The sequence below is a fragment of the Sphaerodactylus townsendi genome, linkage group LG05, assembly GCF_021028975.2.
Source record: "Sphaerodactylus townsendi isolate TG3544 linkage group LG05, MPM_Stown_v2.3, whole genome shotgun sequence".
NCBI classification, from domain to species: Eukaryota; Metazoa; Chordata; class Lepidosauria; order Squamata; family Sphaerodactylidae; genus Sphaerodactylus; species Sphaerodactylus townsendi.
The window spans coordinates 20,309,827-20,336,985 of NC_059429.1; the positions used below are offsets into that span (position 1 = coordinate 20,309,827).

The 27,159-nt window shown below is 47.4% G+C and overlaps 1 protein-coding gene across 1 annotated transcript in view; it reads left to right on the forward strand.

The window, feature by feature from the left end:
- The first annotated feature begins 4,646 nt into the window (after positions 1-4,646).
- Positions 4,647-27,159, forward strand: part of ALDH9A1 (aldehyde dehydrogenase 9 family member A1) — a 33,311-nt gene continuing 10,798 nt past the window's right edge. The window contains exons 1-5 of the mRNA XM_048497803.1: positions 4,647-4,784; positions 12,116-12,319; positions 14,306-14,451; positions 24,584-24,713; positions 26,893-27,027. Coding sequence (XP_048353760.1) covers positions 4,667-4,784; positions 12,116-12,319; positions 14,306-14,451; positions 24,584-24,713; positions 26,893-27,027 — 733 coding nt within the window. The 5' untranslated portion in view covers positions 4,647-4,666. The remainder of the gene's footprint in view (positions 4,785-12,115; positions 12,320-14,305; positions 14,452-24,583; positions 24,714-26,892; positions 27,028-27,159) is intronic.

Here is a 27,159-nt window from a genome sequence, read left to right on the forward strand (position 1 = left end):
GAAATGTTTGGAGATGGTTTGTAGAATTTGCAGACACCAACTTTTTCCTTAACTGCTTCTAAGGAAGTCTGTGCTGTTTGCTGCTTCTTCTGAGTTCTCCCGGTGTCCTCTAACTGCTTCCTTGCAATTTTTGTTGGAACTGGATTACTTAAAGCATCATGGATCTTTTGCACCTTTAATGTCTGCGATATTGCTGTCTCCAGCCTTTCCCAGACACCTGAACTAAAACAAATTGTAAAGCAAGAACTGCTAACTAATAAAAATGCTATAGGGCTTTGCCTTTAGAGCAATTTTTGCTCCTTAAAGCTGTGAGGTGTACTCAGAAGTCTTCTTTTTGGGCAGCGTGCACAGAGTTAGATCATGGGGCTCACCCCCCCCCACACACTCTGTTCTAGGCTGGCCTGGGCACAATCCTTTACCTGGGAGTAAGCTTAGTTGCTGGCAATGGGGCTTGCTTCTGAGTAAACCCTCCTAGGTTCGTGATTCACTCATTCCCGAGGGAGTGTTGCGGTTGCTTCATGTCTTACTCCTGAGTAGCGATGAGCCTCGAACTGTCTTATTTTTCTAAATTAAAACCTCAGTATTCAGGTTAAATTGCCATGTTGGCACTTTGCGATAAATAAGTGGGTTTTGGGTTGCAATTTGGGCACTGGGTCTTGAAAAGGTTCGCCATCACTAGAGGGCTTCTTAAAGGGACAGGTTCCCTCCCACAGAATGCTGTACAAAAGGCAACTAAACCCATTCTAACTAAGGGTACCACTGAGGCTTAAATAAGGAAAATAGTGAGGGCGTCTCTGTGGGCATGACAGGGCCCTTCGTCTCGCATCAGCCTGACTGGTATAGCATTGGAGCTTCCTAGGGCGTGCATCTCTGTTGTAATCATGAACACGAGATCTGTCTGATCAGGGCTTCTGCCCTTAGTAGACCTTTTGAGGAACCAGGTGTGCGTGCTGTCAAGTCACAGCTGACTTTTGGCAGCCCTTCGGGTTTTCAAGGCAAGAGACTTTTGGAGGTGGTTTGCCATTGCTTACCCTCATCTTCCATGGAGGTCTCCCATCCAAATACTAACCAGGGCAGACCCTGCTTAGCTTCTGAAATATTTCATTTCCACCATGAAAAATCAAGTCGTGGGGATAGTTAACCTCCTTTGCCCTCCAGCGTCAGCAGAACTTCTGTTTTCAAGCTTGTAGTTACACCTCTTGAGGAGATGGCTTCACCTGCTTAAAACTTGAGAAGCCCCCAATTGTTTTTGAGATGAGCGTTCCCTGGTACCCCCACAATGTGACCGTGACACGCTGGATCGAAAGCTCAGCTGCTGCTGGAAAGCTGCTGACAGCCATGTGTTTCCCACCAACTTCTCGGTGTTTTCCCGAAGCTTCTGGTGACAGGGCGGCGTTCCTGCTGGCTCAGCAACCTTGCTGAAGTTCCCGCTCTTTCCTTGGCTCTGTCGCTTTTCTTCCTTTTGAGTAAATGGGCATCGGGGCTTCCCAACTCCCTGTGTTAGCAGAAATGAAACCTGAAGCTCTCTGTCTCTCCCCATTAACTTCCTACAGGAAGAATTTCTGTTGTTTACAAACCATCTTTCAACTAAAAAAAAAACCCCTGATGGTTGTTTACAGCAAATGCTCAGTAGAGGGAATAAAACCAATACAAGCATTTCCAAATGCCCAATTACAGTCAATTTCCATCATCTGCCTAGCAGTTCCATTACTCAGTCTTGCCCAAAATATTTTTAGAGACTGGTTTGGTGAGTAGAATGTTGAGCTGGGATATGGAAGACCCAGGTTTAAACCCCTGTGCCTCGGAAGCTTGCTAGGTGACATTGGGTCATTGTTATGATTTGGTTTCTGCCTAACCTACCCCACAGGATGGTTGTGAAAATAAAAATAGAGAGGAGTATGATGTAAGCCACTTTGATTTCCCCACTAAGGCGAAAGGTGGGGTATAAATGAAGTAAAGTCCTCCAGAAAAGAAGAGTTGGATTTATATCCCCCCCTTTCTCTTCTCTAAGGAAGTGGTTCTCAACCTTCCTAATGCCGCAACCCTTTAATACAGTTCCTCATGTTGTGGTGACCCCCAACCTTAACATTTATCCATTTTACAGATGGAGAACACTGATGCAGAGAGTCTTAGGTGACCCCTGTGAAAGGGTCGTTCAACCCCCAAAGGGGTCACAACCCACAGGTTGAGAACTGCTGCTCTAAGGAGACTCAAAGGGGCTTACAAACTCCTTTCCCTTCTCCCCTCTTCACAACAAACACTCTGTGAGGTAGGTGGGGCAAAGAGAGCTCCACGTAACTGTGACTAGCCCCAGGTCACCCAGCTGGCATGTGTTGGAGTGCACAAGCTAATCTGATTCCCCAGATAAGCCTCCACAGCTCAAGTAGCAGAGCGGGGAATCAAACCCAGTTCCCCAGATTAGAGTGCACCTGCTCTTAACCACTACGCCACACTGGACAAGTCTTCATATCCAGTCTATGCCCTATATCAGGGGTAGGGAACCTGTGGCTCTCCAGATGTTCAGGAACAACAATTCCCATCAGCCTCTGTCAGCATGGCCAATTGGCCATGCTGGTAGGGGCTGATGGGAATTGTAGTTCCTGAACATCTGGAGAGCCGCAGGTTCCCTACCCCTGCCCTATATGGTAATACTGTGTACCAATACAATGAGAAAGTGAACTTTCTGGTGCCTCTGGACATCTGCCTTTGCGCCAATCTCTTGATCTGGGACTTGGATCTGAAAGGTTTGGTGGTGGAAAATGCTGTCAAGTTACACCTGAATCGTGGTGACCCCATAGGGTTTTCAAGGCAAAATATATTCATAGGTGGTTGCTGTTACCTACCTCTACATCTCAACCCTGGACTTCCAGGGGAAAAGGGGTCTCCCATCCAAATGGTAACCCTGCTTAGTTTCCAAGATCTGATGTGATTGGGCTAGCTTGGGCCAACCAAGTTTACAGCAAGATTCAGAAGAGGCCTCTCTAATGTAACCGTTCCCCACCACCACTTGGCTATAGCTTTTCTTTATAGATACGAATAGTTTCTATAGTACATTTTTCTCCTAGTCAGGACTCATAATGGATTATAAAACATTACATCCGTATCAGAGTTACATGATATAAAACAATCTACATTTGAAACACTACTCAAAAAGTTATCAAATATCCTCTGATTCTAAGTCTGTTTTCAAGTTTGTAATGGGGCACTGTGGGTGTCAATATAGACCATTTTCACATTGAATCTGTGGGGGACCCACAAGCGTTGGGATGGGTCCTATGTAATTCATAAATGTTCTGAAATTGAGAATGAATGATGTAGCGGCAACATTTGTGAATGAAAACCAAAAGAAATTCCATGGAATGAAGCTCAGTATAGGTAAGTGAAAGAAGAAGAGTTTGGATGGATATCCCCCTTTCTCTCCTGTAAGGAGACTCAAAGGGGCTTACAATCTCCTTGCCCTTCCCCCCCTCACAACAAACACCTTGTGAGGTAGGTGGGGCTGAGAGAGCTCCAAAAAGCTGTGACTAGCCCAAGGTCACCCAGCTGGCCTGTGTGGGAGTGCACAAGCTAATCTGATTCCCCAGATAAGCCTCCACAGCTCAAGTAGCAGGGCGGGGAATCAAACCTGGTTCTCCAGATTAGAGTTAACCACTACACCACGCTGATGCACATTAGACTAGTTAGTTTGTTTTCTACTTTGAATACATTCTGTTGGGGTCTGAATAGGTTGGAACTGAAAGGGAAAGAAATCTTGAAGCTGTAGTGGATAGCTCTGTGAAAACTTGACATAGTCTGCAGCAGTGAAATGGTGGAGATCTTTAGGAAAGTGGCTGACCGTAAAATAACCAATGGTGAAATGCCACAGATAGATTTATGATGTAGCTTCATGGAGAACACTGGACTGTTCTGACTCCTGTAGCTCCAGAAGGTATTGCAGAGATAGAAAGGGGGCAAACAAGATATTTTGGGAGGCAGAGCACTTTCCCTTTAACAAACGGATGAAGATTTTGGGACTTTTCTGCGGGGGGGGGGAACCTTAGTTGTGGAAGGGGTGAAATGTTAGCTTATAAAATTGTGCCTAGTGCAGAAAAAGCAGATTTTTTTCTTCCTCTCCCAAAACTGGGATGCATCTAATGAACATAATGGGCAGTAGATTCAGGTCAGACAAAAGTTAAGTAGGTCAATTGAGGGAATTGCTCCCACAGGCTGGAGTTATGGCCAGGGGCGTGGATGGCTTTAAAGGGGTTTTAGACAGACTTCTAGAGAAGAAATTCATCCATAGCCCCTAGGCACAATGACTTAAAGGGAACTTCCATGTTCAGCAGCAGTAAGCTTCTGACAACCCTTGCAGGAGGTAACGTGGCACCTTGGCTTCTGTGCCCTTTTCCGGTCCCCTAAAGTGACTGTGTGAACAGGATGCTGGACAAAGTGCGCCAAAACTCATTGGCAAATGTATTAAACCGTAAGGTGCTTGTTTAATTTTGCGGTGCCGGCAGGGGGCGCGCAAACTCTATGCTTGAAAACAGGCCCGCCCCTCTCCTCGACCAATCGGGAAAGAGAAAGGCCCGTCCGTCCCCCGTCTAGGCAGATGTGGGCGGGGCCAGCTTCTCCCGACGCTCGGAGGAGGCGCCGCCGGGTCCCCTTACAGGTGGCATTCTCTCTGCGCATGCGCAGCAGCAGGTCTGGGAAGGGGGCGTTTTTTGCGACTCCTAACGGGCGCCGAGCAGTGCCGGGTTCGAGGCTGCTGTGGAGGCTGAAGAGTAAGAGGCTGAGCTTGCGAGCCTGTGAGTGAGGGGAAGGGGCGGGTCTACAAGCTGAGCCCCCTTATGGGACCCTCTTCCACTGCCATGTAGGGTAATGGGGAGGGGGGAAGGGAGGGGGTCTGATCTCCCTGGAATGGTGGCACTTTTCATTCCTAGAAGGTGCAACATCTAGGATATCCTTGGCTCAACTTCCCTAAGTTTAGGTGTGGTGGAGGATATGGTTGCCAACTCCAGTTTGAGAAATTTCTGGAGATTTGGTGAGGGAACACAGCAGAGATTTGCTGCCACTGGAGGACTTCTGTTTCTCCTGGACTCCATGGTATATCATGAAGCCTGCTCTCCAGAGCTGTCATTTTCTCTATAGGAAAGGATCACTGCAGTCTGAAGATCTTTTGTAATTCAGGAAGGTCTCCAGGCGCCATCTGGTGTATGGAAACCCTACTGATGGGGGACAGACTTGCCAGCCTTTTGGGGAGAGGGGCTGGCATTTTTCTGGAGTTAGCCAACCTTTTGGGGAGGGCATTAAACTGGAGTTACCCCCTGATCTGCAGACTACTGTGATCAGTTCCCGTAGAGGAAGCTATAACTTTGGAGGGTAGACCATAGAAATGACGTCCACGTGGAGCTGCCTTTCCAAGCTCCACCCTTTCTAGGAACTGCTCCCAAATCTCCAGGAATTTCTTGTCAGCATTGGGAACCTTGCAGGGAGGAGAATATCTGTCACCCTGAACGGCTGACTACACCTTTCTTCCCAAGCCATGTGCAGGGGCGGCGGGAGGAGGTATTTGCCTTTCTTCTCTGACCCTGCCCTCTTTGGGGGCTTTTATTTCCATAGTTGGGGGACTTTTACTTCCTAGCAATGGGATGCGGTGAGACCCTTGATGTTCTAACAGCCTTGAGAATATGTTTAGTATGGGATACGGCCATGTTCCGGTTCTCAGACAAAATACCTTGTAAAGAAGTACACAAAAGCTAATCCCAGGGTGTTGCTGCTTTTGCCAACCTACAACCTGGCAGGGGGAGGGGGAGCCTATCCCTTTAACAGAAAATGTATATGTTAGAATAGGTGGTTTTTGTGGCATGGTGGTTAATAAGACTGGCTAGTAAACATCATCCCATTAAACCTCTGTCAAAGAAACGGGACATTTTTTTTCTCTCCAGGCTGTTGGCAACTCTAGCCTGCCCACCCTTGTATATCTATGAAAGTTATTTGTGGTATGCTAACATCTTAAAGGGGAAGGAACTCTTTCCATTTAACCTAATAACTTCTGTGCAGGATTTTCCTCCCTCCCCAGCACATTGTCCAAAACTTTCCACCCTAGTCTGTACTGGCCGGGTTGCCTTGAGGCACCCTTGTGGGGAACTGTGCTTTAAGACAAATGTTGACAGGCTGGCGTATATTGGAAGGGGAGGAGGACAGAGACAATGCAGGGATCCCTAGCTAGAGCTCAGCTGCACAGTACCTCCTTCGAAGGCACAAAGCACCGAATCTAGTCCCTGGCCTCTCCCTTTGAAAACGGAGCAAGCAAAAGGATCAGGCACTGGGTAATATGGCAGACATCTCTGGCTAACATCTTGGAGGGATCAGCTGCCAGTCAGAGTAGACAGTGCTGATCTTCATAGTCTACTGGTCCAGCTCAGTCTAAGGCTGCCTAGAGCTGTGGTCCCAGTGGTGAAGCATCTGCTTTGAACGGAGAAGATTGCACTCTCAGTGCCTGCCATCTCCCAATATAAATGAAAACCAGCAAAGGCCTCAAACGGAGCTGCTGCAGTCTGGGTCGACAACACTGTTCTTGATAGAACCAGAGTCTGACCTCCGTATAAGGAGGCTTCTTGTTCACAAAGAGGTCCACAATCCAAACTACACCAGGACATGTTGAGCAAGTCCTTCCAGACAGCAGCTGCCGGGATGCCATTTTTAAAGTCTGCAGGGGTCTGATCATGGCTCTTCTATTCGCTCCCCGCCCCCCTCCAGTCAGAACTGTCCCGGAGGTATATACAAGCCTTAAGTTATATTAAGTTAAGAGCCAGCATGGTGTAGTGGTTAAGAACAGGCGCATTCTAATCTGGAGAGCCGGGTTTGATTCCCCACTCCTCCACCTGAGTGGCAGAGGCTTATCTGGTGAACCAGATGTGTTTCCGCACTCCTGCATTCCTGCTGGGTGACCTTGGGCTAGTCACAGTTCTTTGGAACTCTTCTCAGCCCCACCTACCTCACAAGGTGTCTGTTGTGGGGAAAGGAAGGGAAAGGAGCTTGTAAGGTGGGGTATAATCTCTTCTTTTCTTGTTAATTCCACCCAGGGCTACTTCAGGTCAGAAGAACTGCATGGGGAGAAGGCTGTAGCCCAGTGGTTCTCAACCTTCCTAATGCCGCGACCCTTTAATACAGTTCCTCATGTTGTGGTGACCCCCAACCCTCACATTTATCCATTTTACAGATGGAGAACACTGATGCAGAGAGTCTTAGGCGACCCCTGTGAAAGGGTCGTTCGACCCCCAAAGGAGTCCCGACCCCCAGGTTGAGAACCACTGCTTTAGCCTCTTCTTCCCACCCACTGCAGTCCTGAGCAGAATTGGGTCCTTGTAGACTTTTTAAATGTGTTCCCTGCAGCTGCTGCAGGGAAAGTGAGTCAGAGAACTCAGACCTGACTTGTTAAAAAAAGTGTTCAAATTGGCCCTAAGGAAAAAAAAATCATTGATGCCTTCAAATATCTGTCATGTGGAAGACAGAACGGACCTGTTCATTCTCGTTCCGTAGGGCAGGATTAAAGCAAGTGGCTTGAGTTTCGTTATTCGTAGCCGAAAGAATGTAATAAGCACAAACTGGGGTTGTCCCATTTCTAATGAGTTTTGCAGGAGCTCTGCAAAAGCTCGAAGTATTATACTTGGGCTCCATGTGCAGGAGCTTCCAGGCAGGAGGTTTGCAGGGTTAGGACTCCTTGTTCAGCAGCATTATCTTCTCGTTCATCATCCATGTTTTATTGTTAAAAAGTGGAAGAAGGGGCAGAATTTTGCCTTCTATTTAGAGCCCTGAAGTACAATTCATGCAGCATTTGGGACAGACCCCCCCCCACTCCTCGGAACACATAGGCTGATTCCATGTGGGGGATTTTTCCCTGCCGGGAGGGGTGGGTGGGCACAACATGCCTTAGATCAGTGATGGCGAACCTTTTCGAGACCGAGTGCCCAAACTGCAACCCAAAACCTGCTTACTTATCGCAAAGTGCCAACACAGCAATTTAACCTGAATACTGAGGTTTTAGTTTAGAAAAAAAGGTTGTCTCCAAGGCGCTTTATTTGAGAGTAAGCTTGGTGGTAGTCAGTGGCTTTGCTTTGAAGCAACCATGCAATGCTTCGAACGGGTGAATCATGACCCTAGGAGGATTTAGAAGCAAGCCCCATTGCCAGCAACCAAGCTTACTCCCAGGTAAAAGATTACGCTTTAGTTCTTCCCATGAAAATCAGTGGGGTTTAACAACACTTAACCTACATGTCATGCCCAACGGCCCAAGGCAGCCTAGATGTGTGTGTGGGGTGTGTGTGTGATTTTCCGCCCCCCACATGACGAACTCTGTGCATGCGTGCCCACAGAGAGAGCTCTGAGTGCCACCTCTGGCACCCGTGCCATAGGTTCGCCACCACTGCCTTAGATCTTTTGAGGGACATTCCAAAATCCACAATGCTACTGAGGCTTTCCCCTTTAAACGAAAACACAGGGAAAACTTCTGTTGTTCTGACTTTAAAAGGAATGCTGAAAATGGGAGAGAACAAAGTTCTGCTTTTCTCCCTCCACTCCTTTCAGCCTTCTAAGTTGTGCAAGAGCTCAGCTGAGGAGGAGTAGTTTCGAGGCCACAAAGGGGCCCTTGCCAGAGTCTGCTTGTATCTACGGCCACTTCTGAGATGGAGAGGCAGAGCTGGCAGCGGCCCCTGAGGGAAGGCTTACAGTGCCTCTCCCCACTGTTTTCTAACTGGGTTGGTGCTGCTCCCCGAAGTCGGGGTGGCTTTTCCTGCTGCTCTGTAGAATACAGCCATGCAGTACCGTATATACCGGCGTATAAGGCGACTGGGCATATAAGACGACCCCAGACTTTACAGATGATTTCCCAGGGTTCAAAAGTTGTCTTATACGCCGGTATATACAGTATTTATTTCCTTGGCTGGTGGTAACTGCTGGGAGGTTAGGTGGCTTTAAAAGGGGAAGTAAACAGACTGGTTGTGGTGGGCTTTCTGGGTTGTGTGGCCGTGGTCTGGTAGATCTTGTTCCTGATGTTTCACCTTCATCTGTGGCTGGCCTCTTCAGAGGTGTAGATGCCAGCCACAGACGCAGGCAAAATGTTAGGAACAAGATCTACCAGACCACGGCCACACAACCCGGAAAGCCCACCAGAACCAATTGAGTCCAGCCATGAAAGCCTTTGACAACACACTGAAGTAGACCGAATTTACCGGTAGCTGTGCAGGCCGAATGGGGACTCCATCTTCAGGGGCAGTGTACCTCTGCATGCTTCTTGCTGGGAAATGTTGGCCTCCATGCAGCTGCTTGTGCATTTCCCGGGCATCTGGTCGGTCACCATGGGATGCAGAGTGCTGGGCTAAGTGAATCGCTGGTCTGATGCAGCAGAGCTTCTCTTCTTGTCTTCTGTCCAGCCTGTCACTGTGTTCTCTTCCTCCTGCTGGCCTCCAGGACTTGCTTTCAAGATGGTCAACCTGCTAGGCAAGTTTAGAAACCGTTGCTAAGTTCCTTTGTTTATTTATTAGAATTTTTTTTTAGTTGCCACTCGCCCCAAGGGTCTCGTGGTCTTCAACGTTAAAATAGTATAAATAAGGCAAAATAACATAAAAGCGACTGACAGATGTAAAATACTAACATTAAACTATTTGAAATATGTAGCTTGCATCATTCTGCTAATGTGTAGCTTGCATCATCCTGGAGCAGCAGTGGCGTAGGAGGTTAAGAGTTCATGTATCTAATCTGGATGAACTGGGTTTGATTCCCAGCTCTGCCGCCTGAGCTGTGGAGGCTTATCTGGGGAATTCAGATTAGCCTGGGCACTCCCACACACGCCAGCTGGGTGACCTTGGGCTAGTCACAGCTTCTCGGAGCTCTCTCAGCCCCACCTACCTCACAGGGTGTTTGTTGTGAGGGGGGAAGGGCAAGGAGATTGTAAGCCCCTTTGAGTCTCCTGCAGGAGAGAAAGGGGGGATATAAATCCAAACTCTTCTTCTAATAATAAAATACAGCAACCGTGTGTGGATGGTACTCCAAAGGCCAACCTAAACAATTCAGCTTTGCAAGACTCATGGAAAGTATACAAGCCCAGGAGGACACGGTATTATCGGAGAGTGCATGGTCACAACTAAGCCCTTTTCCTGGTGACAGCTGACCAAGTCATCCTGGAGCCAGGCACTAGTTGCAAGAGGCTCCCAGGGTAACCGAAGAAAGTGCAGGCGGTTGTGACAGGAGAGGGGGTCCCATGGATATGAGGGTTGCAGACAGTTAAGGGCTTCAAAGGTTAACACCAGCTTCTTGAACTGGATCCAGAGACTTATTGTCCGCCAGTGCAGCCGCCACAAAAGTGGAGCAACATGAGCTGACCATGATGATCCTGGCAGCTGCATTCTGGACCACCTGTAGTCTCCGAAGCATTTTCAAAGGTCGCCCTACCTAGCTGGTTTCACAGCTGTCAAGATCCTGTTAACATCTGCATGGCTGAGCTGGCGAAAAGACTCCTGAAAAGAACCAAACAGTGCAAGCAAAGCCCTTTTCTCACTGCCATTCACAGGTTTGGCAGCCAGCACTCGGTGGAGCTTGGAGATTTTATCCGCAAAAAAGGGGATAGGTTAATTTCCAGCTGAGGGCCAAATCAGTATCAGATTGAGGACACACCAAAAGGTTGGTCAGCTGATGGACCAGTCTGAATAACTGAGCTGGTTGCAACCAGATGACCCAATGGAGGCCGGGAAAGCATCCCTGCAGCATAGCCTCCTGGAGAATTGTGGTCTTGTTTCTTATTGACCTGGTCGAAGAGAAGGGAATTAGCTGGGCCTGCACGCCATCATTCCTCCGTACGGGTCAGAGGTTGCAAGGGGTCTGGGCATTTCCATATCTCACCACCCTTCGTGAAACACTGGTTGTTGTGGGTTTTCTGGGCTGTGTGGCCGTGGTCTGGTAGATCTTGTTCCTAATGTTTCGCCTGCATCTGTGGCTGGCATCTTCAATGGTATATCACAGAGAGAAATGTTGTGATACTCCTCTGAAGATGCCAGCCACAGATGGAGGTGAAACGTTAGGAACAAGATCTACCAGACCATGGCCGCACAGCCCGGAAAACCCATGACAACCAGTTGAATCCGGCCATGAAAGCCTTCGACAGTACTTCATGAAACAAATTCCACGCACTGCCATACCTCCTTCCCCTCGCATCTTTATTTTCTCTTCATTCCATAGGAGGATCGTAACTGGCCTCCTGTTCCTGGAGCAAGTGAGAAACAAAAACAGAAAAAGGGAAAGATTGTGCAATCGACAGTTGTTTGGGAAAGTATTGCGGGCAAGGGAGTTTGTGTCCCAAATATTACATTTAGAAAAAAATAATCGTATTTCTTCTCTGGAACCTATTACTTCAAGATGCCAGATGGATACGTTCCCTGTTTTATCTGGGAATCAAATACATAGCCACATTTAAATGTCCATCTTATCTTTGCATGTTGACGATACATACATTAAAACGGTCATATACGCTCGGGCGCTGTAATGCTCTGCCTGCAGCGGTTTGCTAGGATTCCTCCCAGAACAACCTTTTTTTACGATTGTTCCTTGTCAGTGGCCGAGTTATTCCTGCCCGCCTTTCTCTGTTGTTCTGAGCATTCTGTTGCCAGAAAGAAATTTCTTGCAAAATAGTTGTTACACTCTGGGCCTAGAGCAGGGGCAGGGGAGGTAATTGTGAATGTCCTGCATTGTGCAAGGGGTTGATGATCCTTCTGGCTCTATAGTTCTATGTTTTTAGCATATTCGGCCACTTTTGTTACCAGTAAACTAAGGCTGTTTCTAAGTGGCTTCTGCAAAGCTTAAGTGGTTGTTGTTTTTAATCCTTAACTGCTTTCCTTGGTGTGTGGCTTACGTGCTGTTAAACCAGCTTCTAGATAAAGAGATTTCTTGCCTCCAGCCTGACTGCATATTGCGGGGGAATATGTGTGGCATGATTTACACGTGCAGGTCTCATTTGAGTCCCCACGTTAAAGGGGTCTGTATATCTGGACCAGAATTAGACAGTGTGCCCGGAAGCGTATACATACAGGTCTCAAAACGTGCCAGAGTCTGGAAAGATACTCATGGACCTTCTTTCCTGCCACAGCCTTCTTCCTGCCTGCCGGTCCTCGGATTCTGTCAAGTTCCAAGTTGCCATTCCCGCTACCTGGTTTACCTCTGTTCCGTTTTGCTGCCATGAGCTCCGCCACCGGCACCTATGAGTTGCAGGATCCCATCAACTACAGAGGTGGGACCCGTGTCCAGCCTGCAGATGGGAACCACCAGGAAGAGGTGTATGAGCCATCAACGGGTAACTACCTCCTAGTGTGATATGCTGGGGATGGGGAGTCCAGGGAGAGGGTGGCCGAAGGTACAGGCAGGTAACAGCTGGCCTTCCTTGGGAGAATTACAGCTTCGGAATCCACCACAGGACTTTGTGTTGCATCTATTTGGTGATTAGGCAATATTTATGTTGCTCAGAAATCCTTGCTGGGCTTATTTAAGTTGGAACGAATCCCCCTGTAATCCTCTGGCCTTGGAAGCAGCTTATCAATTCTAGACATATATTTCTTATCTTTTCTTTATAGTAGAGCATTGTACTTGCTTTGCTGTTAAGAGATAAACTTTGGTCTTCCCCACTTACCTCGACCAAAGGTTGCTGCGCTGGGCCATTACTAGCCAAGATCAGCTTCTGGCGCCAGCTCCTGGGCTTCATCACCCCACGCTCTGCTTCGGCGGTAACATCGGAACTGCGCCGCTTTTGAGGAGCGGCATGGAAATGACGTGTTGGCTAGGGGGCGCAACAGCGGCAGCGTCGGGGCGGCTGCATTGTCGGTGCCCCTGTAGTGGGGAGTGCCGGGGGACCCCGCTCTACTTGGGGAGAGTAGCGTGCAGCAGCAGGTAAGTGGGGAAACGACCTTAGTCTCCTTCCAAGACCTGAGAGGTAAAAGGGCAGTAATGTGTGTAACACTGACATTTGTTTAGGCACATTTAGATTTTAAAAAACCCCACAATTGTTGCATTATTCTCCCCCAATTTAGGTATGTCATACCTTGACAAAAGAAATTGATATTCCTTCCTATTGTTCACTATATGAGATAAAACGGATTAAGCAGGAGTGGTTATATCCAGTGTTGTTTATGCACTGAAATTCCACAAAAGCGCAGAAAAAGCTTAAAATATAATAATGGCCTCAAAATTCCTGAGGACATTATCTGTCTTCCTGTCCTCCTCCCCACCGCTCTCAGCGTTCTAGCCCTTTACATTCAGGGAGATACACTAAAAAGTGCGTAAGTAGTGCCTGCTGAAATCTCAAAAACCCAAACAATTGCAGAATAAGGTTTTTCTTGTGTGTGACCATAAACAGATTTATTGGTGCGAACCAATAAAAATGCAGAATAATTCAAGTAAGGGAAACTGTTTTGCACGGTACATACAAGTTCCACTTTTTGTACACTGAATTTGAGTGCTCTGGGTAAAGAACCTTTCTTATTGTTTCAAGGACACAACCTCTGGTCTCTATCGGGATCTTTCCTTCCTCTCTGTGACATTTTAGAAACTGCAGCAGAAAAGTCAAAGATGACAGGAATTAATGTAAATAAATCATTTTGTACACTGGGGTGCTGTGTGGTTTCCAGGCTGTATGGCCGTGTTCTAGCAGCATTCTCTCCTGACGTTTCGCCAGCATCTGTGGCTGGCATCTTCAGATCCTCTGAAGATGCCAGCCACAGATGTAGGTGAAACGTCAGGAGAGAATGCTGCTAGAACACGGCCATACAGCCCGGAAACCACACAGCACCCCAGTGATTCCGGACGTGAAAGTCTTCGACAATACATTTTGTACACTGTTGCTTTTTTGAACCTGACAACTGACAGCCCAGAGACCCAAAACACAGTTCGTGTGAAACCTATTTCTGAGAGTGGTTCTTGTATTAAGACTGTGGCAGATCATATTGAGTCCCCTAATGGTGGAGACTTGCAAATGTCAGTCAGACAATGCAGACTTTCTTCCTAATGGTTTTATATCCATACGTATTTTTCCTACGTATTTCTGTATCATGCATTTGATTCAATCCTCAGTTTGCAATTTGCTTTTGTCCTTCATTGTGCAGCAGAGCCTTCCAACAGCTGCTTACTTCATATCTGTAACACTCTGGAGTCTGCATCTTTCTGCTAAGAGTTGCGAACCCACTGGGGTGGTAAGAACCGATAGGAACAGAGGCCTCCCACTTGAGGGGAACACATTAAGAGATGAAGCTGTAGAATCCGAGTTTCTTTTCTTCTCTTTCTTCCTTAGGCCGTGTCATTGGCAAGTTTCTCTGCTCTGGCGAGAAGGAGGTGGATCTGGCTGTGCAAAGTGCACACGCTGCATTTAGAATATGGAGCCAGAAATCGGGCATGGAACGGAGCACTATACTGTTGGAGGCTGCCAGGCTCATCCAGGTATGTAGGGGAAAAAACATGGACCTGATTCAATCGCCTTGAAGCTTATATTGAAGGCTCTCTGAGATGGTTTTCAGTCAGCCGGAGGTCCTTATTTGCTTTGTTGAGTAGCTAGCTGTTATTTGGGGCTGTCAACAACTGCTTCCCTCTTCCTTGAATGCTCCAGTGTACAGAGATTTCTGAGGAGAGAGGATTCCCTCTGTTACTTTAAAATAGAAGAAGAGAGAAGAGTTTTGGATTTACCCTCCCCCTTCTCTCCTGTAAGGAGACTCAAAGGGGCTCACATTCTCCCCTCCTTCACAACAAACACCCCCTTTTATATCCCCCCTTTTATATTATTTATATCCCCTTTTTGTTCTGTAAGGAGACTCAAAGGGGCTTACAACCTCTTTTCCCTCTCTCCCCATAACAAACACCCTGTAAGGTGGGTGGGGCTGAGAGAGCTTCTGAAGAACTGTGACTAGCCCAAGGTCACACAGCTGGCCTGTGTTGGAGCGCACAGCCTAATCTAGTTCCCCAGATAAGCCTCCACAGCTCAAATGGCAGAGCGGAGAATCAAACCTGGTTCTACAGATTCGAGTGCACCTGCTCTTAACCACTACGCCACTGCTGCTCCAACAGGTGAGGGAGTGGGTGTTGAGTTTAATTTTATGGTGTTTTTATCATCATATTTTATTGTTATTGTGAGCTGCCTAGAGACCTTTGTATGAGGTGGGGTAAAATTGCATAAAATATAAAATAAAATACACACGTCATAAATATTTTGGACGGGGCTTTGTAGAAGCAGAATGACCCCCAAGGCACAGAGTGGTAAGGTTACAGTGCTGCAGTCCAAGCTCTGCTCACGGCCTGGGTTCGATCCCAGTGGAAGTCGGTTTCACGTAGCCTTTCATCTTTCGACCAAGGAAGGCAATTAAAAACTACCTCATAAACAGAGTAAACGTTGCAACGTGACTTCTCCCCATGGGTCAGCAATGACCCGATGCTTCCACAGGGATGCTTGTGGAAGCAGAACCCATGAGGAAGACCTATCTTTCCCCAAATTCAGTGTCATGTGAAATAAGACTCCTCTCTCCGCCCCTTCCTGGGCATGGGCAGAGAACGCATGCGGGTTGGGTTTTTGTTTCATGCCAGGTTTTGGAAATGAAGCAGGGCAAATCCCTCTTTCTGCTTCCCCAGCGCTGCCTAGTCTGATGGGAATGTGTCCCTTTCACTTCATGGAGAACTCAAAGGAGGAAGGTGACTGTCTGCCCAAGAGGGGGTTGGTAGAGTGGGGAGGACAGTTGCCATTGGCAACACCATTTGTAGACTCCCTGTTAGTAACACTGTCTGAAAATAGTTAATCTATTGGTATCGCCAGATAAGCACTTCACCTTTGGTCGCAGAAGCCGCCAAAACCCTCAAAGGTGTCCTTTCCTTCTCAATCTGGTTTTATACAGCTCCAGGGGCACTTTGTGCTCGAAAACTAAAGATAAGCGTCGAAGTCCTGAGTATAGCTAGAGTATTTCTGTTTCATTGCCTGGAGTTCCATTGTGTCTGACTTTGTATGCAGTTCCAAAATAACTGCAGTGCAAACGCTATAAGAATTGACCCTTCTTTGTTAGTGTGCAATCTAGCAATAGCGTGTTAGTAAGCAGTGTGAATGGGAGTCGGGGGGGGGGGGGGGGGCTGCGGTGCTTTTCCTTGTTTCTGCTGTGGGGGGTGCGTGTGGAGGTATTTTGTCCTGTCCGGCAGCCCCCTCGAATGAGCATTTTGCTGTTTTTGACATCCTTGAAACATGAGGTTAAACAAAATGCTTGCAGTGATGGAGACCGAAACAACGCTCACAACACTGAAAGCAAAGATGTATCAAAGTACGCGGGGGCCGAATATGGCCAGAAGAGAGTGGCGAATCGGGGAGCTGCACTAATATACCAAAAAGCTCTGCGAGGTGCATTAGGAAAACATGTGCCTGTGTGTGCGCGATACCTTCAATGAGGTGCTAGTGGTCAGAAGCAGATGTGTTGAGAAAGGGACAAGCCAGGTAAGGGCAAGTAGGGGCCAACCGGTTATGCCCATGACTGCCTCCAGTTTCCCTGAGCTAAAGGGCCAACTGCACGTCAAGCCTCAAAGTGCGGCTGCTGAATGCCAGGTTGGATTCTTATAAGTCAGCAATCAGTTGGTGATTGAGAATTGGCAAGGAACATTCCCTGCTGTGCATCACAGAGGCATGTCTGGGGGAAGGAAGAATACATCTCTGCCACTTGCGTTCGCTGAGTTTCCTTCATCCTGCAGCATCAACCTTCTCCCCCACGTAGCTCAACATCTACATGAAACCACTGGGAGAGATCATCTGGGGGTTTGTTTGAAGAGAGGTGACACCAATACATGGACGACATTCAGCTCTTTCTCCTTGCCAGTGGGTCTGGGGAAGTCCAGAACAAATATTTAGAGAAGATAACGGGATGGATGAAGTCAATCCGGATAAGTCTGAAATGGAATTGGTCAATGATAAAGCTGCCCAGGCATCTGTTTAAGATGAGGGATTTATAGCACTAAATTGCCCAGCCCTACAGCTTCCATTTGGAAACCCAAGAGGTGGCCTCCTGAATGTTGAAGAAGAAGAAGAAGAAGAAGAAGAAGAAGAAGAAGAAGAAGAAGAAGAAGAAGAAGTAGTAGTAGTAGTAGTAGTAGTAGTAGTAGTAGTAGTAGTAGTAGTAGTAGTAGTAGTAGTAGTAGTCTGCGAGGTTAGAAAAAGAAACTTTCAAACAGATGAGGGAGAACAACGCTAGGTAGGCACTAGGACCCAGGTGGAGTATTCTGCAATAAAGAAGAAGAGTTTGGATTTAAATCCCCCCTTCCTCTCCTGTAGGAGACTCAAAGGGGCTTACAATCTCCTTGCCCTCCCCCCTTCACAACTAACACCCTGTGAGGTAGGTGGGGCTGAGAGAGCTCCGAAAAGCTGTGACTAGCCCAAGGTCACCCAGCTGGCGTGTGTGGGAGAGTACAGGCTAATCTGAATTCCCCAGATAAGCCTCCACAACTCAAGCGGCAGAGCTGGGAATCAAACCCGGTTCCTCCAGATCAGAGTGAACCTGCTCTTAGCCACTGCACCACTGCTGCTGCTTAAGAGGCCAGAAGCAAAGACAGCAGTGTTAGTAGAAATGTGAAGGATGAATAAGGGTGGTAAGAGGCAGGGACAGTGGCTCTGTGGAAGAACCTCTGCTTTGCATGTGGAAGGGCCCATGTTCAATCTCTGGCATCTCCAATTAAATAGCAAATGGCTTCTCCCCGTCCATTCTGTCCACACTGTGCCCAGTTTTGTACACCTCTATCATGTCACCTCTTACGTAGGGCTGCAAGGTTTCAGTAATTAACTTGTGCCTTTCACTGATGAAAGTTTTTACTGTCTGGACTCAGAAACAGTCTCCTGACTGAACAGTCAGCATTATCCAGAAACAGAAGTAATATTTATATGTTTATTACATTTTAATGTATTCATCCTGACTTTCTGTGTGTCAGGGGCTTCTCTGGCTCATGGCTTCGATTGTTCTACATACCTGATGGTGCAAGAGGCCAGAGGTTCTAGAACACAGTGCAATGAAGTAATTTTCATTTATTTCAACAGCAGTGGCGTAGTGTTTAAGAGCAGGTGTACTCTAATCTGGAGGAACCGGGTTTGACTCCCCGCCCTGCCACCTGAGCTGAGGAGGTTTATCTGGGGAATTCAGATTAGCCTGTGCACTCCAACATACGCCAGCAGGGTGACCTTGGGCTAGTCACAGTTCTTCAGAGCTCTCTCAGCCCCACCTATCTCACAGGGTGTTGATTTGGGGCGGGGGGGGGAGGAGTTTGTGAGCCCCTTTGAGTCTCCTATAGGAGAGAAAGGGGGGATACATATCCAACTCCTCCTCCTCCTCCTCCTCCTCCTCCTCCTCCTCTTCTTCTTCTTCTTCTTCTTCTTCTTCTTCTTCTATGAGGATGATCAGGGGCCTGGAGACCAAGGTCTACAAGGAAAGGCTGAGGGTCTTGTTCAGTCTGGATCAGAAGAGACTGAAGGGGGACATGATTACTCTCTTCAAGTATTTCAAGGGCTGTCACTCAAGAGGGGAACAGGGAACTGTTCCTTTTGGTAGCAAAGGACAGGACCCACAATAATGGGTATAAAATATAGGTGGGATTTCCCAACCCAGAGCTGGCATCCACACAGACCCGGGATTCAGTTGTGAGTTTCACAGATCCTACCTGTGCAGCAGTGGCATAGTGGCTAAGAGCAGGTGCACTCTGATCTGGAGGAACCAGGTTTGATTCCCAGCTCTGCCGCTTGAGTTGTGGAGGCTTATCTGAGGAATTCGGATTAGCCTGTACACTCCCACACACGGCAGCTGGGTGACCTTGGGGTAGTCACAGCTTTTCGGAGCTCTCTCAGCCCCACCCACCTCACAGGGTGTTTGTTGTGAGGGGGGAAGGAGTTTGTAAGCCCCTTTGAGTCTCCTACAGGAGAGAAAGGGGGGATATAAATCCAAACTCTTCTTCTTCTTCTTCTTCTACTACGACATTTTAACTGCTACATCACTCTGGCCCCTTCTGCACATGCAGAATAACGCACTTTCAATCCATTTTCAGTGCCCTTTGCAGCTGTGCGGAAATAGCAAAATCCACTTTCAAACAGTTGTGAAAGTGGATTGAAAGTGCATTGTTCTGCATGTGCGGAAGGGGCCTCTATCTTGTCTTGTGTAACTGTAAGGAGGAGTAAATTTTGAGGAAGTAAAGAACAGATAAAACGGTATTTTTTTCAAGATTTGCCTCCATAAACCATTCCATTCTAAAAGGTGAGTGTAAATGTAGAAGATTTGTTCTCCACTCTGTCTGTGGGCTTACAGCTGTTTTCCCAACTATTAATACTTCTGTCGTCTTTGGGCTCTGCTGTGTCTCCCAGCTGCAGGACATACCATGAAAAAAGGTAGAGACCTCATAAAGGGAGCAATTTTTCCCCTCCCATTTTTTCTTTTTTTTTCCCCCCTCTGACCTTCATATCTTTACAGGGTGCATGTCGTTCTCCTGGCTACACCAAATGAGGCAAAAACAATAACGGTTGCTTTCGCCTAGCGACATGGAGTAGCTTTTGTTGGCTATAACGGCTGTGATCTCACGCTACAAAAAAACCTCAGGCAGGTTATTCGGTTTTTCAGCACACCCGGGTGTTGACCAGCTGGCACCAGCCGAAGAGGGCACCGTTCCCTTTTCCCCTCGTCCAGGCCGCCTTAAATGTTTGCGCTGGCGTTTGAGTTTCCTGCGATTCTCGCTCTGTGATTTTTCTCTGATGTCTGTTTTTCGTTCCCCTTCTCAAAGCCTCTTGGTGAGTTCTAGCTCCAAACAAAAACGTCTATCAGGACAGGCCTTTGGCTGACCTGACTGCTTCTAACCATTGTTCAGAAGTCCCCCAGGCCTTGTTTTGACATGGCTTATGAGCAGAAGAAATTTGATCGTGTGGTGTGCGGCGGCGCATTTTATCTGGGCCTTGCGGGGCTCGTTTGGCAAATGCAGAACCTTTGATTTTGTTGCGCGTAGCTGATGGTTCTCAAGAGAGAACTCATCCAGACGCTGACTAGACTCAGACCTGTTTCCCTGCAATGGGACAGCTGGGTTACGGACCTTCAACCGTATCATGGTGACCTCTGATTTAATGTTTGACAAGAAAGAGAGAAAATAGCGGCCCATTTGAATGGTACATGATCAGAAGAAATAGGTTATCTCTATTGTTAAACAACTCGGACCCTGGTCTTTGTGAAGAGATCGCCAATTTCATTGCGGAGATGGTTGAGAGTTCTCAGTAGAACGTACTTGTTGTGCTCCCCGTGGCGCCTTTTTATCTATTATGTATTCATGCATTTGCTCCTGATTTATGCATTTCTTTCTGACTATGCCAATAAAGGCGTATGTATGTATATATATCATGTTTTACTGTGGTTTTAGTGTTGATGGACACCGCCCTGAGCCTTCGGGGAGGGCGGTATATAAATCTAAATAATAAATAATAAATAATAAAAATGGTGACCTCTGATTTAATGTTTGACAAGAAAGAGAGAAAACAGCGGCCCATTTGAATGGTACATGATCAGAAGAAATAGGTTATCTCTATTGTTAAACAACTCGGACCCTGGTCTTTGTGAAGAGGTCTTCCACAATTTCATTAAGGAGATGGTTCGAGAAGTTCCTCCAGTAGAACTTACTTGTTGTGCTCCCCGTGGCGCCTTTTTATCTATTATGTATTCATGCATTTGCTCCTGATTTATGCATTTCTTTCTGACTATGCCAATAAAGGCGTATGTATGTATATATATCATGTTTTACTGTGGTTTTAGTGTTGATGGACACCGCCCTGAGCCTTCGGGGAGGGCGGTATATAAATCTAAATAATAAATAATAAATAATAAAAATGGTGACCTCTGATTTAATGTTTGACAAGAAAGAGAGAAAACAGCGGCCCATTTGAATGGTACATGATCAGAAGAAATAGGTTATCTCTATTGTTAAACAACTCGGACCCTGGTCTTTGTGAAGAGGTCGCCAATTTCATTGCGGAGATGGTTGAGAGTTCTCAGTAGAACGTACTTGTTGTGCTCCCCGTGGCGCCTTTTTATCTATTATGTATTCATGCATTTGCTCCTGATTTATGCATTTCTTTCTGACTATGCCAATAAAGGCTTATGTATGTATATATATCATGTTTTACTGTGGTTTTAGTGTTGATGGACACCGCCCTGAGCCTTCGGGGAGGGCGGTATATAAATAATAAATAATAAATAATAAAAATGGTGACCTCTGATTTAATGTTTGACAAGAAAGAGAGAAAACAGCGGCCCATTTGAACGGTACGTGATCAGAAGAAATGTAAGAAGCCGTAGGGTTGGTTTTTATAACTGAAGGAGTTTGCAGAGCAACTTACCATCGCGATCCCTTCCTCTCCTCACAACAGGCACCTTGTGAGGTCGGTGGGGCTGAGAGAGTTCTGAAGAATGTCCCTTCCTTGTCCTTCGCTCCCTCCTTCTCCTCCTTCTCCTCCATCATCAATGTGTGGGCATATGAGAAGAAGAAGTAGGGTTTGGATTTATTTCCCATCTTTCTCTCTTGTAAGGAGACTCAAGGTGGCTTACAAGCTCCTTTCCCTTCCTCTCCCCACAACAGACACCTTGTGAGAGAGTTCAGAGAGAACTGTGACTGGACCAAGGTCACCAAGCGGGCTTCGTGTGGAGGAGAGGGGAATCAAACCGAGTCCTCCAGATTAGAGTCTTTAGAAATATCATTGTCCTCCCCCCCCCTACCAACCCCCCCCCGCTATTTTTAAAATAGATTCACCACATACATTCAAAATCTGCCTCAAAGGTTTGATCCATGGCTTAAAACTTATTTGGTGGTACTGGTGCTATAGTATGCCATACTCGGGTGGGCGGGGGGGGGTGTGGTTGTTTGTTTTAAATTTACATTAAAGCGAAGCCTTTGTTGGCATTGTAAATTACAATCTTAAGTTTTAATTTACTCTGTTGCAGTAGCTGGCTGAAACTAGTTGAGGGAAAAATCAACACTCTTGGCTTTTCATTAGAGTCGTTAGTCCCTCTTTCCCTATCAGAAGCATATAGCTGCTTGAAAACTAAGCTATTAGAACAAGAGTATCAGGATATGATAACAGCTGCGAGGAAAACGTGTTCCCCCCTGACCCTGCTTATTCCAATTGAACAAGGACACATGGCCAATTATTTACAGTGGATCACCAACCCTAAATTAAGAAGAGCTTTAACACTGGCCAGATTCAATCTAATGCCTTCTGTATGCTGCTCTATGGCAGATATCAACAAAATTGATAAACAGAGGAGGCTATGTCCCAATACGTATGGGTCAGGTGGAACCTTTCGATCATACCTTCTTGTTGTGTGGCAAGGTTTGCAAAAATCAGAATGTCACAATCTTCCTTATCCCATTCATGTATAACAACCCCAACTGATGCTCTTAAGATACTTATGCTTTTGAAGAACAAGAATCCCACAGAGTGTGAGAATGTAGCAAAATTTCTGCTAACAATAATAGACATAAGTCTAGATGAATACCAACCAATGTCTATGTATTATGACCACATATAGCCAGCAGTAATTTTTCTAGCTTCTGTCAGTATCCGATGACGTTTAAGTGAGTTAACTTAGCTGAAGGAATGTCCTATAGTTACAGAAGGACCATGTATATATTTTAGTATTTAGTATTTTAGTACCAGTGTCTATAATTGTGAGCAATAATGGGCAAATTTTGTATGCTGTACTCTGTTGCAGTATTTGTCCTAAATCTTTCACGGGGCTGTCAATGAGACAAAAATGCTTCCCTGAGCTCCGCAGCAGGGAAATGGTGTCCCACCCCCAGGAGGAAAAAAAAAGTCAATAACAGTGTGTGTGGGGTGGGGGGGGGTGGGGGTGGGGGAATAAGTAAGTGGTGGTGGGTTTGGTACCCAGCAAGGGAAGGTTAGTATTCCAAACATCAGCTACTCTGTCTTAATAGCTATTATTCCTTCTCTCTACAGCTACCGTGTTTCCCCGAATATAAGACAGTGTCTTATATTAATTTTTGCTCCCAAAGATGCACTATGTCTTATTTTCAGGGGATGTCTTATTTTTCTGTGTTCTGTTCGTCGGGCATGCTTCCAAACAAAAACTTTGCTATGTCTTATTTTCGGGGGATGCCTTATATTTCGCACTTCAGCAAAACCTCTGCTATGTCTTATTTTTAGGGGATGTCTTATATTCGGGGAAACAGGGTAGCACTTAACTTGGCAAAAGAGAAAAGCCTTTCATGTCATTTCGTGTCCAGGAGCCCAGATTCTGAGCTTTGCATCCCCAACCGACTACAGCAGTGTGTTCTTGTTTGGTTGCTGCGTCGTCATATGTCCAGTTTCCTGTTCATTTTTAAGAGCCAATGTGGTGTAGTGGTTAAGAACAGGTGGACTTTAATCTGGAGAACTGTGTTTGGTTCCCCACTCCCCCACCTGAGCGGCAGACTCTTATCTGGTGTACTGGATTTGTTTCCCTTCTGTGCCACATGAATCCTGCTGGGGGTAGTCACAGTTCTCTGAGAACTTTCTCAGCCCCGCCTACTTCCCAAGGGGTCTGTTCTGGGGAGCAGAAGGGAAAGGAATTTCTGAGCCCCTTTGAATCTCCTTACTGGAGAGAAAGGTGGGTTTAAATCCAAACTCCTCCTCCTTCGCTCCCTCCTTCTCCTCCATCATCAATGTGTGGGCATATGAGAAGAAGAAGTAGGGTTTGGATTTATTTCCCATCTTTCTCTCTTGTAAGGAGACTCAAGGTGGCTTACAAGCTCCTTTCCCTTCCTCTCCCCACAACAGACACCTTGTGAGGTCGGTGGGGCTGAGAGAGTTCTGAAGAACTGTGACTAGCCCAAGGTCACCCAGCAGGAATGTAGGAGGGAAGAAACACATCTGGGTCACCTCTGCCACTCAGGTGGAGGAGTGGGGAATCAAACCCGGTTCTCCAGACTGGAATTCCCCTGCTCTTAGCCACTACACTCGCGCCAGCTTTCTCAAGGAGTGGTTCAAAGACCCATTTGGCCAGGGAAAATGGCTTTGGTAAACTGTTTTGCGCCCTAATTTTGCCTTACGAGCCTCTTTTTTATTTCCCTATTTCAGAGCTCAACCTTGATACAGCATTGCTATGAACTGACCTGTGTTGATCATTTGAATAGCTCTGGCATAAATTCTCTTTGGGCCAGGTTGATGTGTAACCTCCTACGCAGTGGTGTAGGAGGTTAAGAGCTCGTGTATCTAATCTGAAGGAACCGGGTTTGATTCCCAGCTCTGCCGCCTGAGCTGTGGAGGCTTATCTGGGGAATTCAGATTAGCCTGTACACTCCCACACACGCCAGCTGGGTGACCTTGGGCTAGTCACAGCTTCTCGGAGCTCTCTCAGCCCCACCCACCTCACAGGGTGTTTGTTGTGAGGGGGGAAGGGCAAGGAGATTGTGAGCCCCTTTGAGTCTCCTACAGGAGAGAAAGGGGGTTATAAATCCAAACTCTTCTTCTTCTTCTATTAGGCGGCAGCACGGTCTGAACTGTAGCAATCAATTTTTTTAAAAAACAGCATTTTATGAATTCCAGGAACGGAGAGAAGAGATTGCTAAAATGGAAACCATCAATAACGGGAAGTCCATCCTTGAAGCCTTGGTGGATATTGACATATCTTGGCAAAGCATACAGTATTATGCTGGCTTAGCTGGCTCCCTGGCAGGTGAGTGGCCACGCTGGACTCTTTCCTTCTCCCCAGCAAATTCATTCATCTCTCTGTAAAGTGCCACACGCCAAACAAATGGCTACACATAGCATGGCCAGGGAAGGGCAGGAGAGCAGTTGCTCAGTTTAAATGGCGTAGCTCTCCTTCAGAGTTCTTTTTGCATAGCGCGGTGCCTGGAAACAGTCTTTTCTGCTTGGTGCAGAGGTAACCAACCGCTTTTAAATGACCATTTGCCCTTCTTCCACAAGGGGGCCCTTGGCAACAGGGTGGGCCTGGCATGTTTGAAAGGCATTATCTGTTTCCCTTGAAAACTTGTTTGCTTCAGAAACATCTGGCAGGCAGCCCAGGGCCATTCCTGGCATTCCCACGGAATGCTTCTGTGCTGTTCACGTGACTTTATGTTATGTGCTTCAGGTGACTGTTGTTAGCCGGGCACAAGGCATTTATGATCTACTAGCAGTAAAGCCTGTTGAACAGAGACATACAACAGGTGCAAGAAAACTTGGTGGTTCAGGCACCCTCCTGCCTTTCCCCCCCCCCCCCCCCGGCCTGGCCTTACCAGAAGCTATAGATCCTTTCCCCCCTGCCCACCTCCCCTCAGGGAATTCCCCCCAAAATCAGTTGCCACTCACAATCCCATCTGGGCCACCACTGCTTCCTGCTCATCCCCTCACAAAAGTTTGCAGTGGATACCCGACCCCACTGCAACATGCAAGGCTGCGTCAAGCCTTGCCACAGCAACCAATGGTGGGCCATGTCCCCTACACGCTTGCTCTTCCAATTGGCCCAAGGCCAAAGTGAGAGCTGGGGGTGGAGGGAATGTCCAGCCCCCCCCCCCACAGGTTTGGTGGGAGCGGCAGGGCTCATTGCGGCACCAACACCCAATCACTAATGGCTTCCCACCAAGGGCTGGAGCGAGGGGGAGCCGCCCCCAGGGCACGCGTGCAGCCTGTGCCCCTGCCACGGCCTCGCCCGCCCTGGAGCGCCCCTGCCCCGCCCCCAGAGCGCTACGCCATGCTCCACGCCCCAGCGGCCTCCCCGGTGCATTATTGCACCCCCTGTCCCGACGGTGCTTTCGCCACTGCCCCACCTCTTCCACTGCGCCTTGGGCATGAGTGGGTACAACGCCATCGCATGTTTTATGTTGTACACCGCCCGGAGCCCCTCGGGGATGGGGCAGTATAATTAATAAATAAATAAATAAAATCAATTACCTGTTTTGTCTAAGCCCTGCCCCTCAGGGCTTCTCTGTATTGCAATTGGCCAAGCCATCTCTGTGTTGCTCTTGGCTGGGAGTGCACTGCCACTACCCTGCTCAACCTGCTTAATTATTTTTATTGGATAGCCATTAAAAGAGTTCCATAGTCAGTTACCCTTAATGGTCTTCCAGTCTGTCGATTGGCTGGACTTAGAACTGTAGCTTTGGGAAACGGGATTTTCCCCCCGCACTATATGTGTAGTGTTCTTAGCCTTAAGAACATAAGAACTAGCCTGCTGGATCAGACCAGAGTCCATCTAGTCCAGCACTCTGCTACTCGCAGTGGCCCACCAGGTGCTTTTGGGAGCTCACGTGCAGGAGGTGAAAGCAATGGCCTTCTGCTGCTGCTGCTCCCGAGCACCAGGTCTGCTAAGGCATTTGCAATCTGAGATCAAGGAGGATCAAGATTGGTAGCTGTAGATCGACTTCTCCTCCATAAATCTATCCAAGCCCTTTTTAAAGCTATCCAGGTTAGTGGCCATCACCACCTCCCGTGGCAGCATATTCCAAACACCAATCACACGTTGCGTGAAGAAGTGTTTCCTTTTATTAGTCCTCATTCTTCCCCCCAGCATTTTCAATGGATACCCCCTGGTTCTAGTATTGTGAGAAAGAGAGAAAAATTTATCTCTGTCAACATTTTCTACCCCATGCATAATTTTATAGACTTCAATCATATCCCCCCCTCAGACGTCTCCTCTCCAAACTAAAGAGTCCCAAATGCCTTTGCTTACCCAATAGCAGAAAACATCTCAATTGAAAGCAGGTGGAGTAAGGGCAGCCTTGGACAGAGCAGGCCAGCATTAACCTCTTATGCCTTATAAAATTCCCCCTTGGGCACATAGCTGCAGAAACGTTGTGAGTACTGACTGCTTGAAGAAATACACTGTCTCACCTCCTGTACTCTTTCCTTCCCAGGTCAACACGTCCAGCTCTCTGGAGGATCCTTTGCTTATACCAGAAGAGAACCTCTCGGGGTGTGTGTTGGGATCGGGGCCTGGAACTACCCTTTCCAGATCGCCTGCTGGAAATCAGCCCCCGCTTTGGCTTGTGGTAAAGGAGATGCTCTGTTTCAGGGATGAGAGGGCAGGTATCTTCCCCACAGAGTAAACGGGCAAGCAAGAGTGCAGGTCGTCCCAGCTGTGGGTGGGCGGCGAAGACGTGGGATGGAGCAGGAAACAAAAT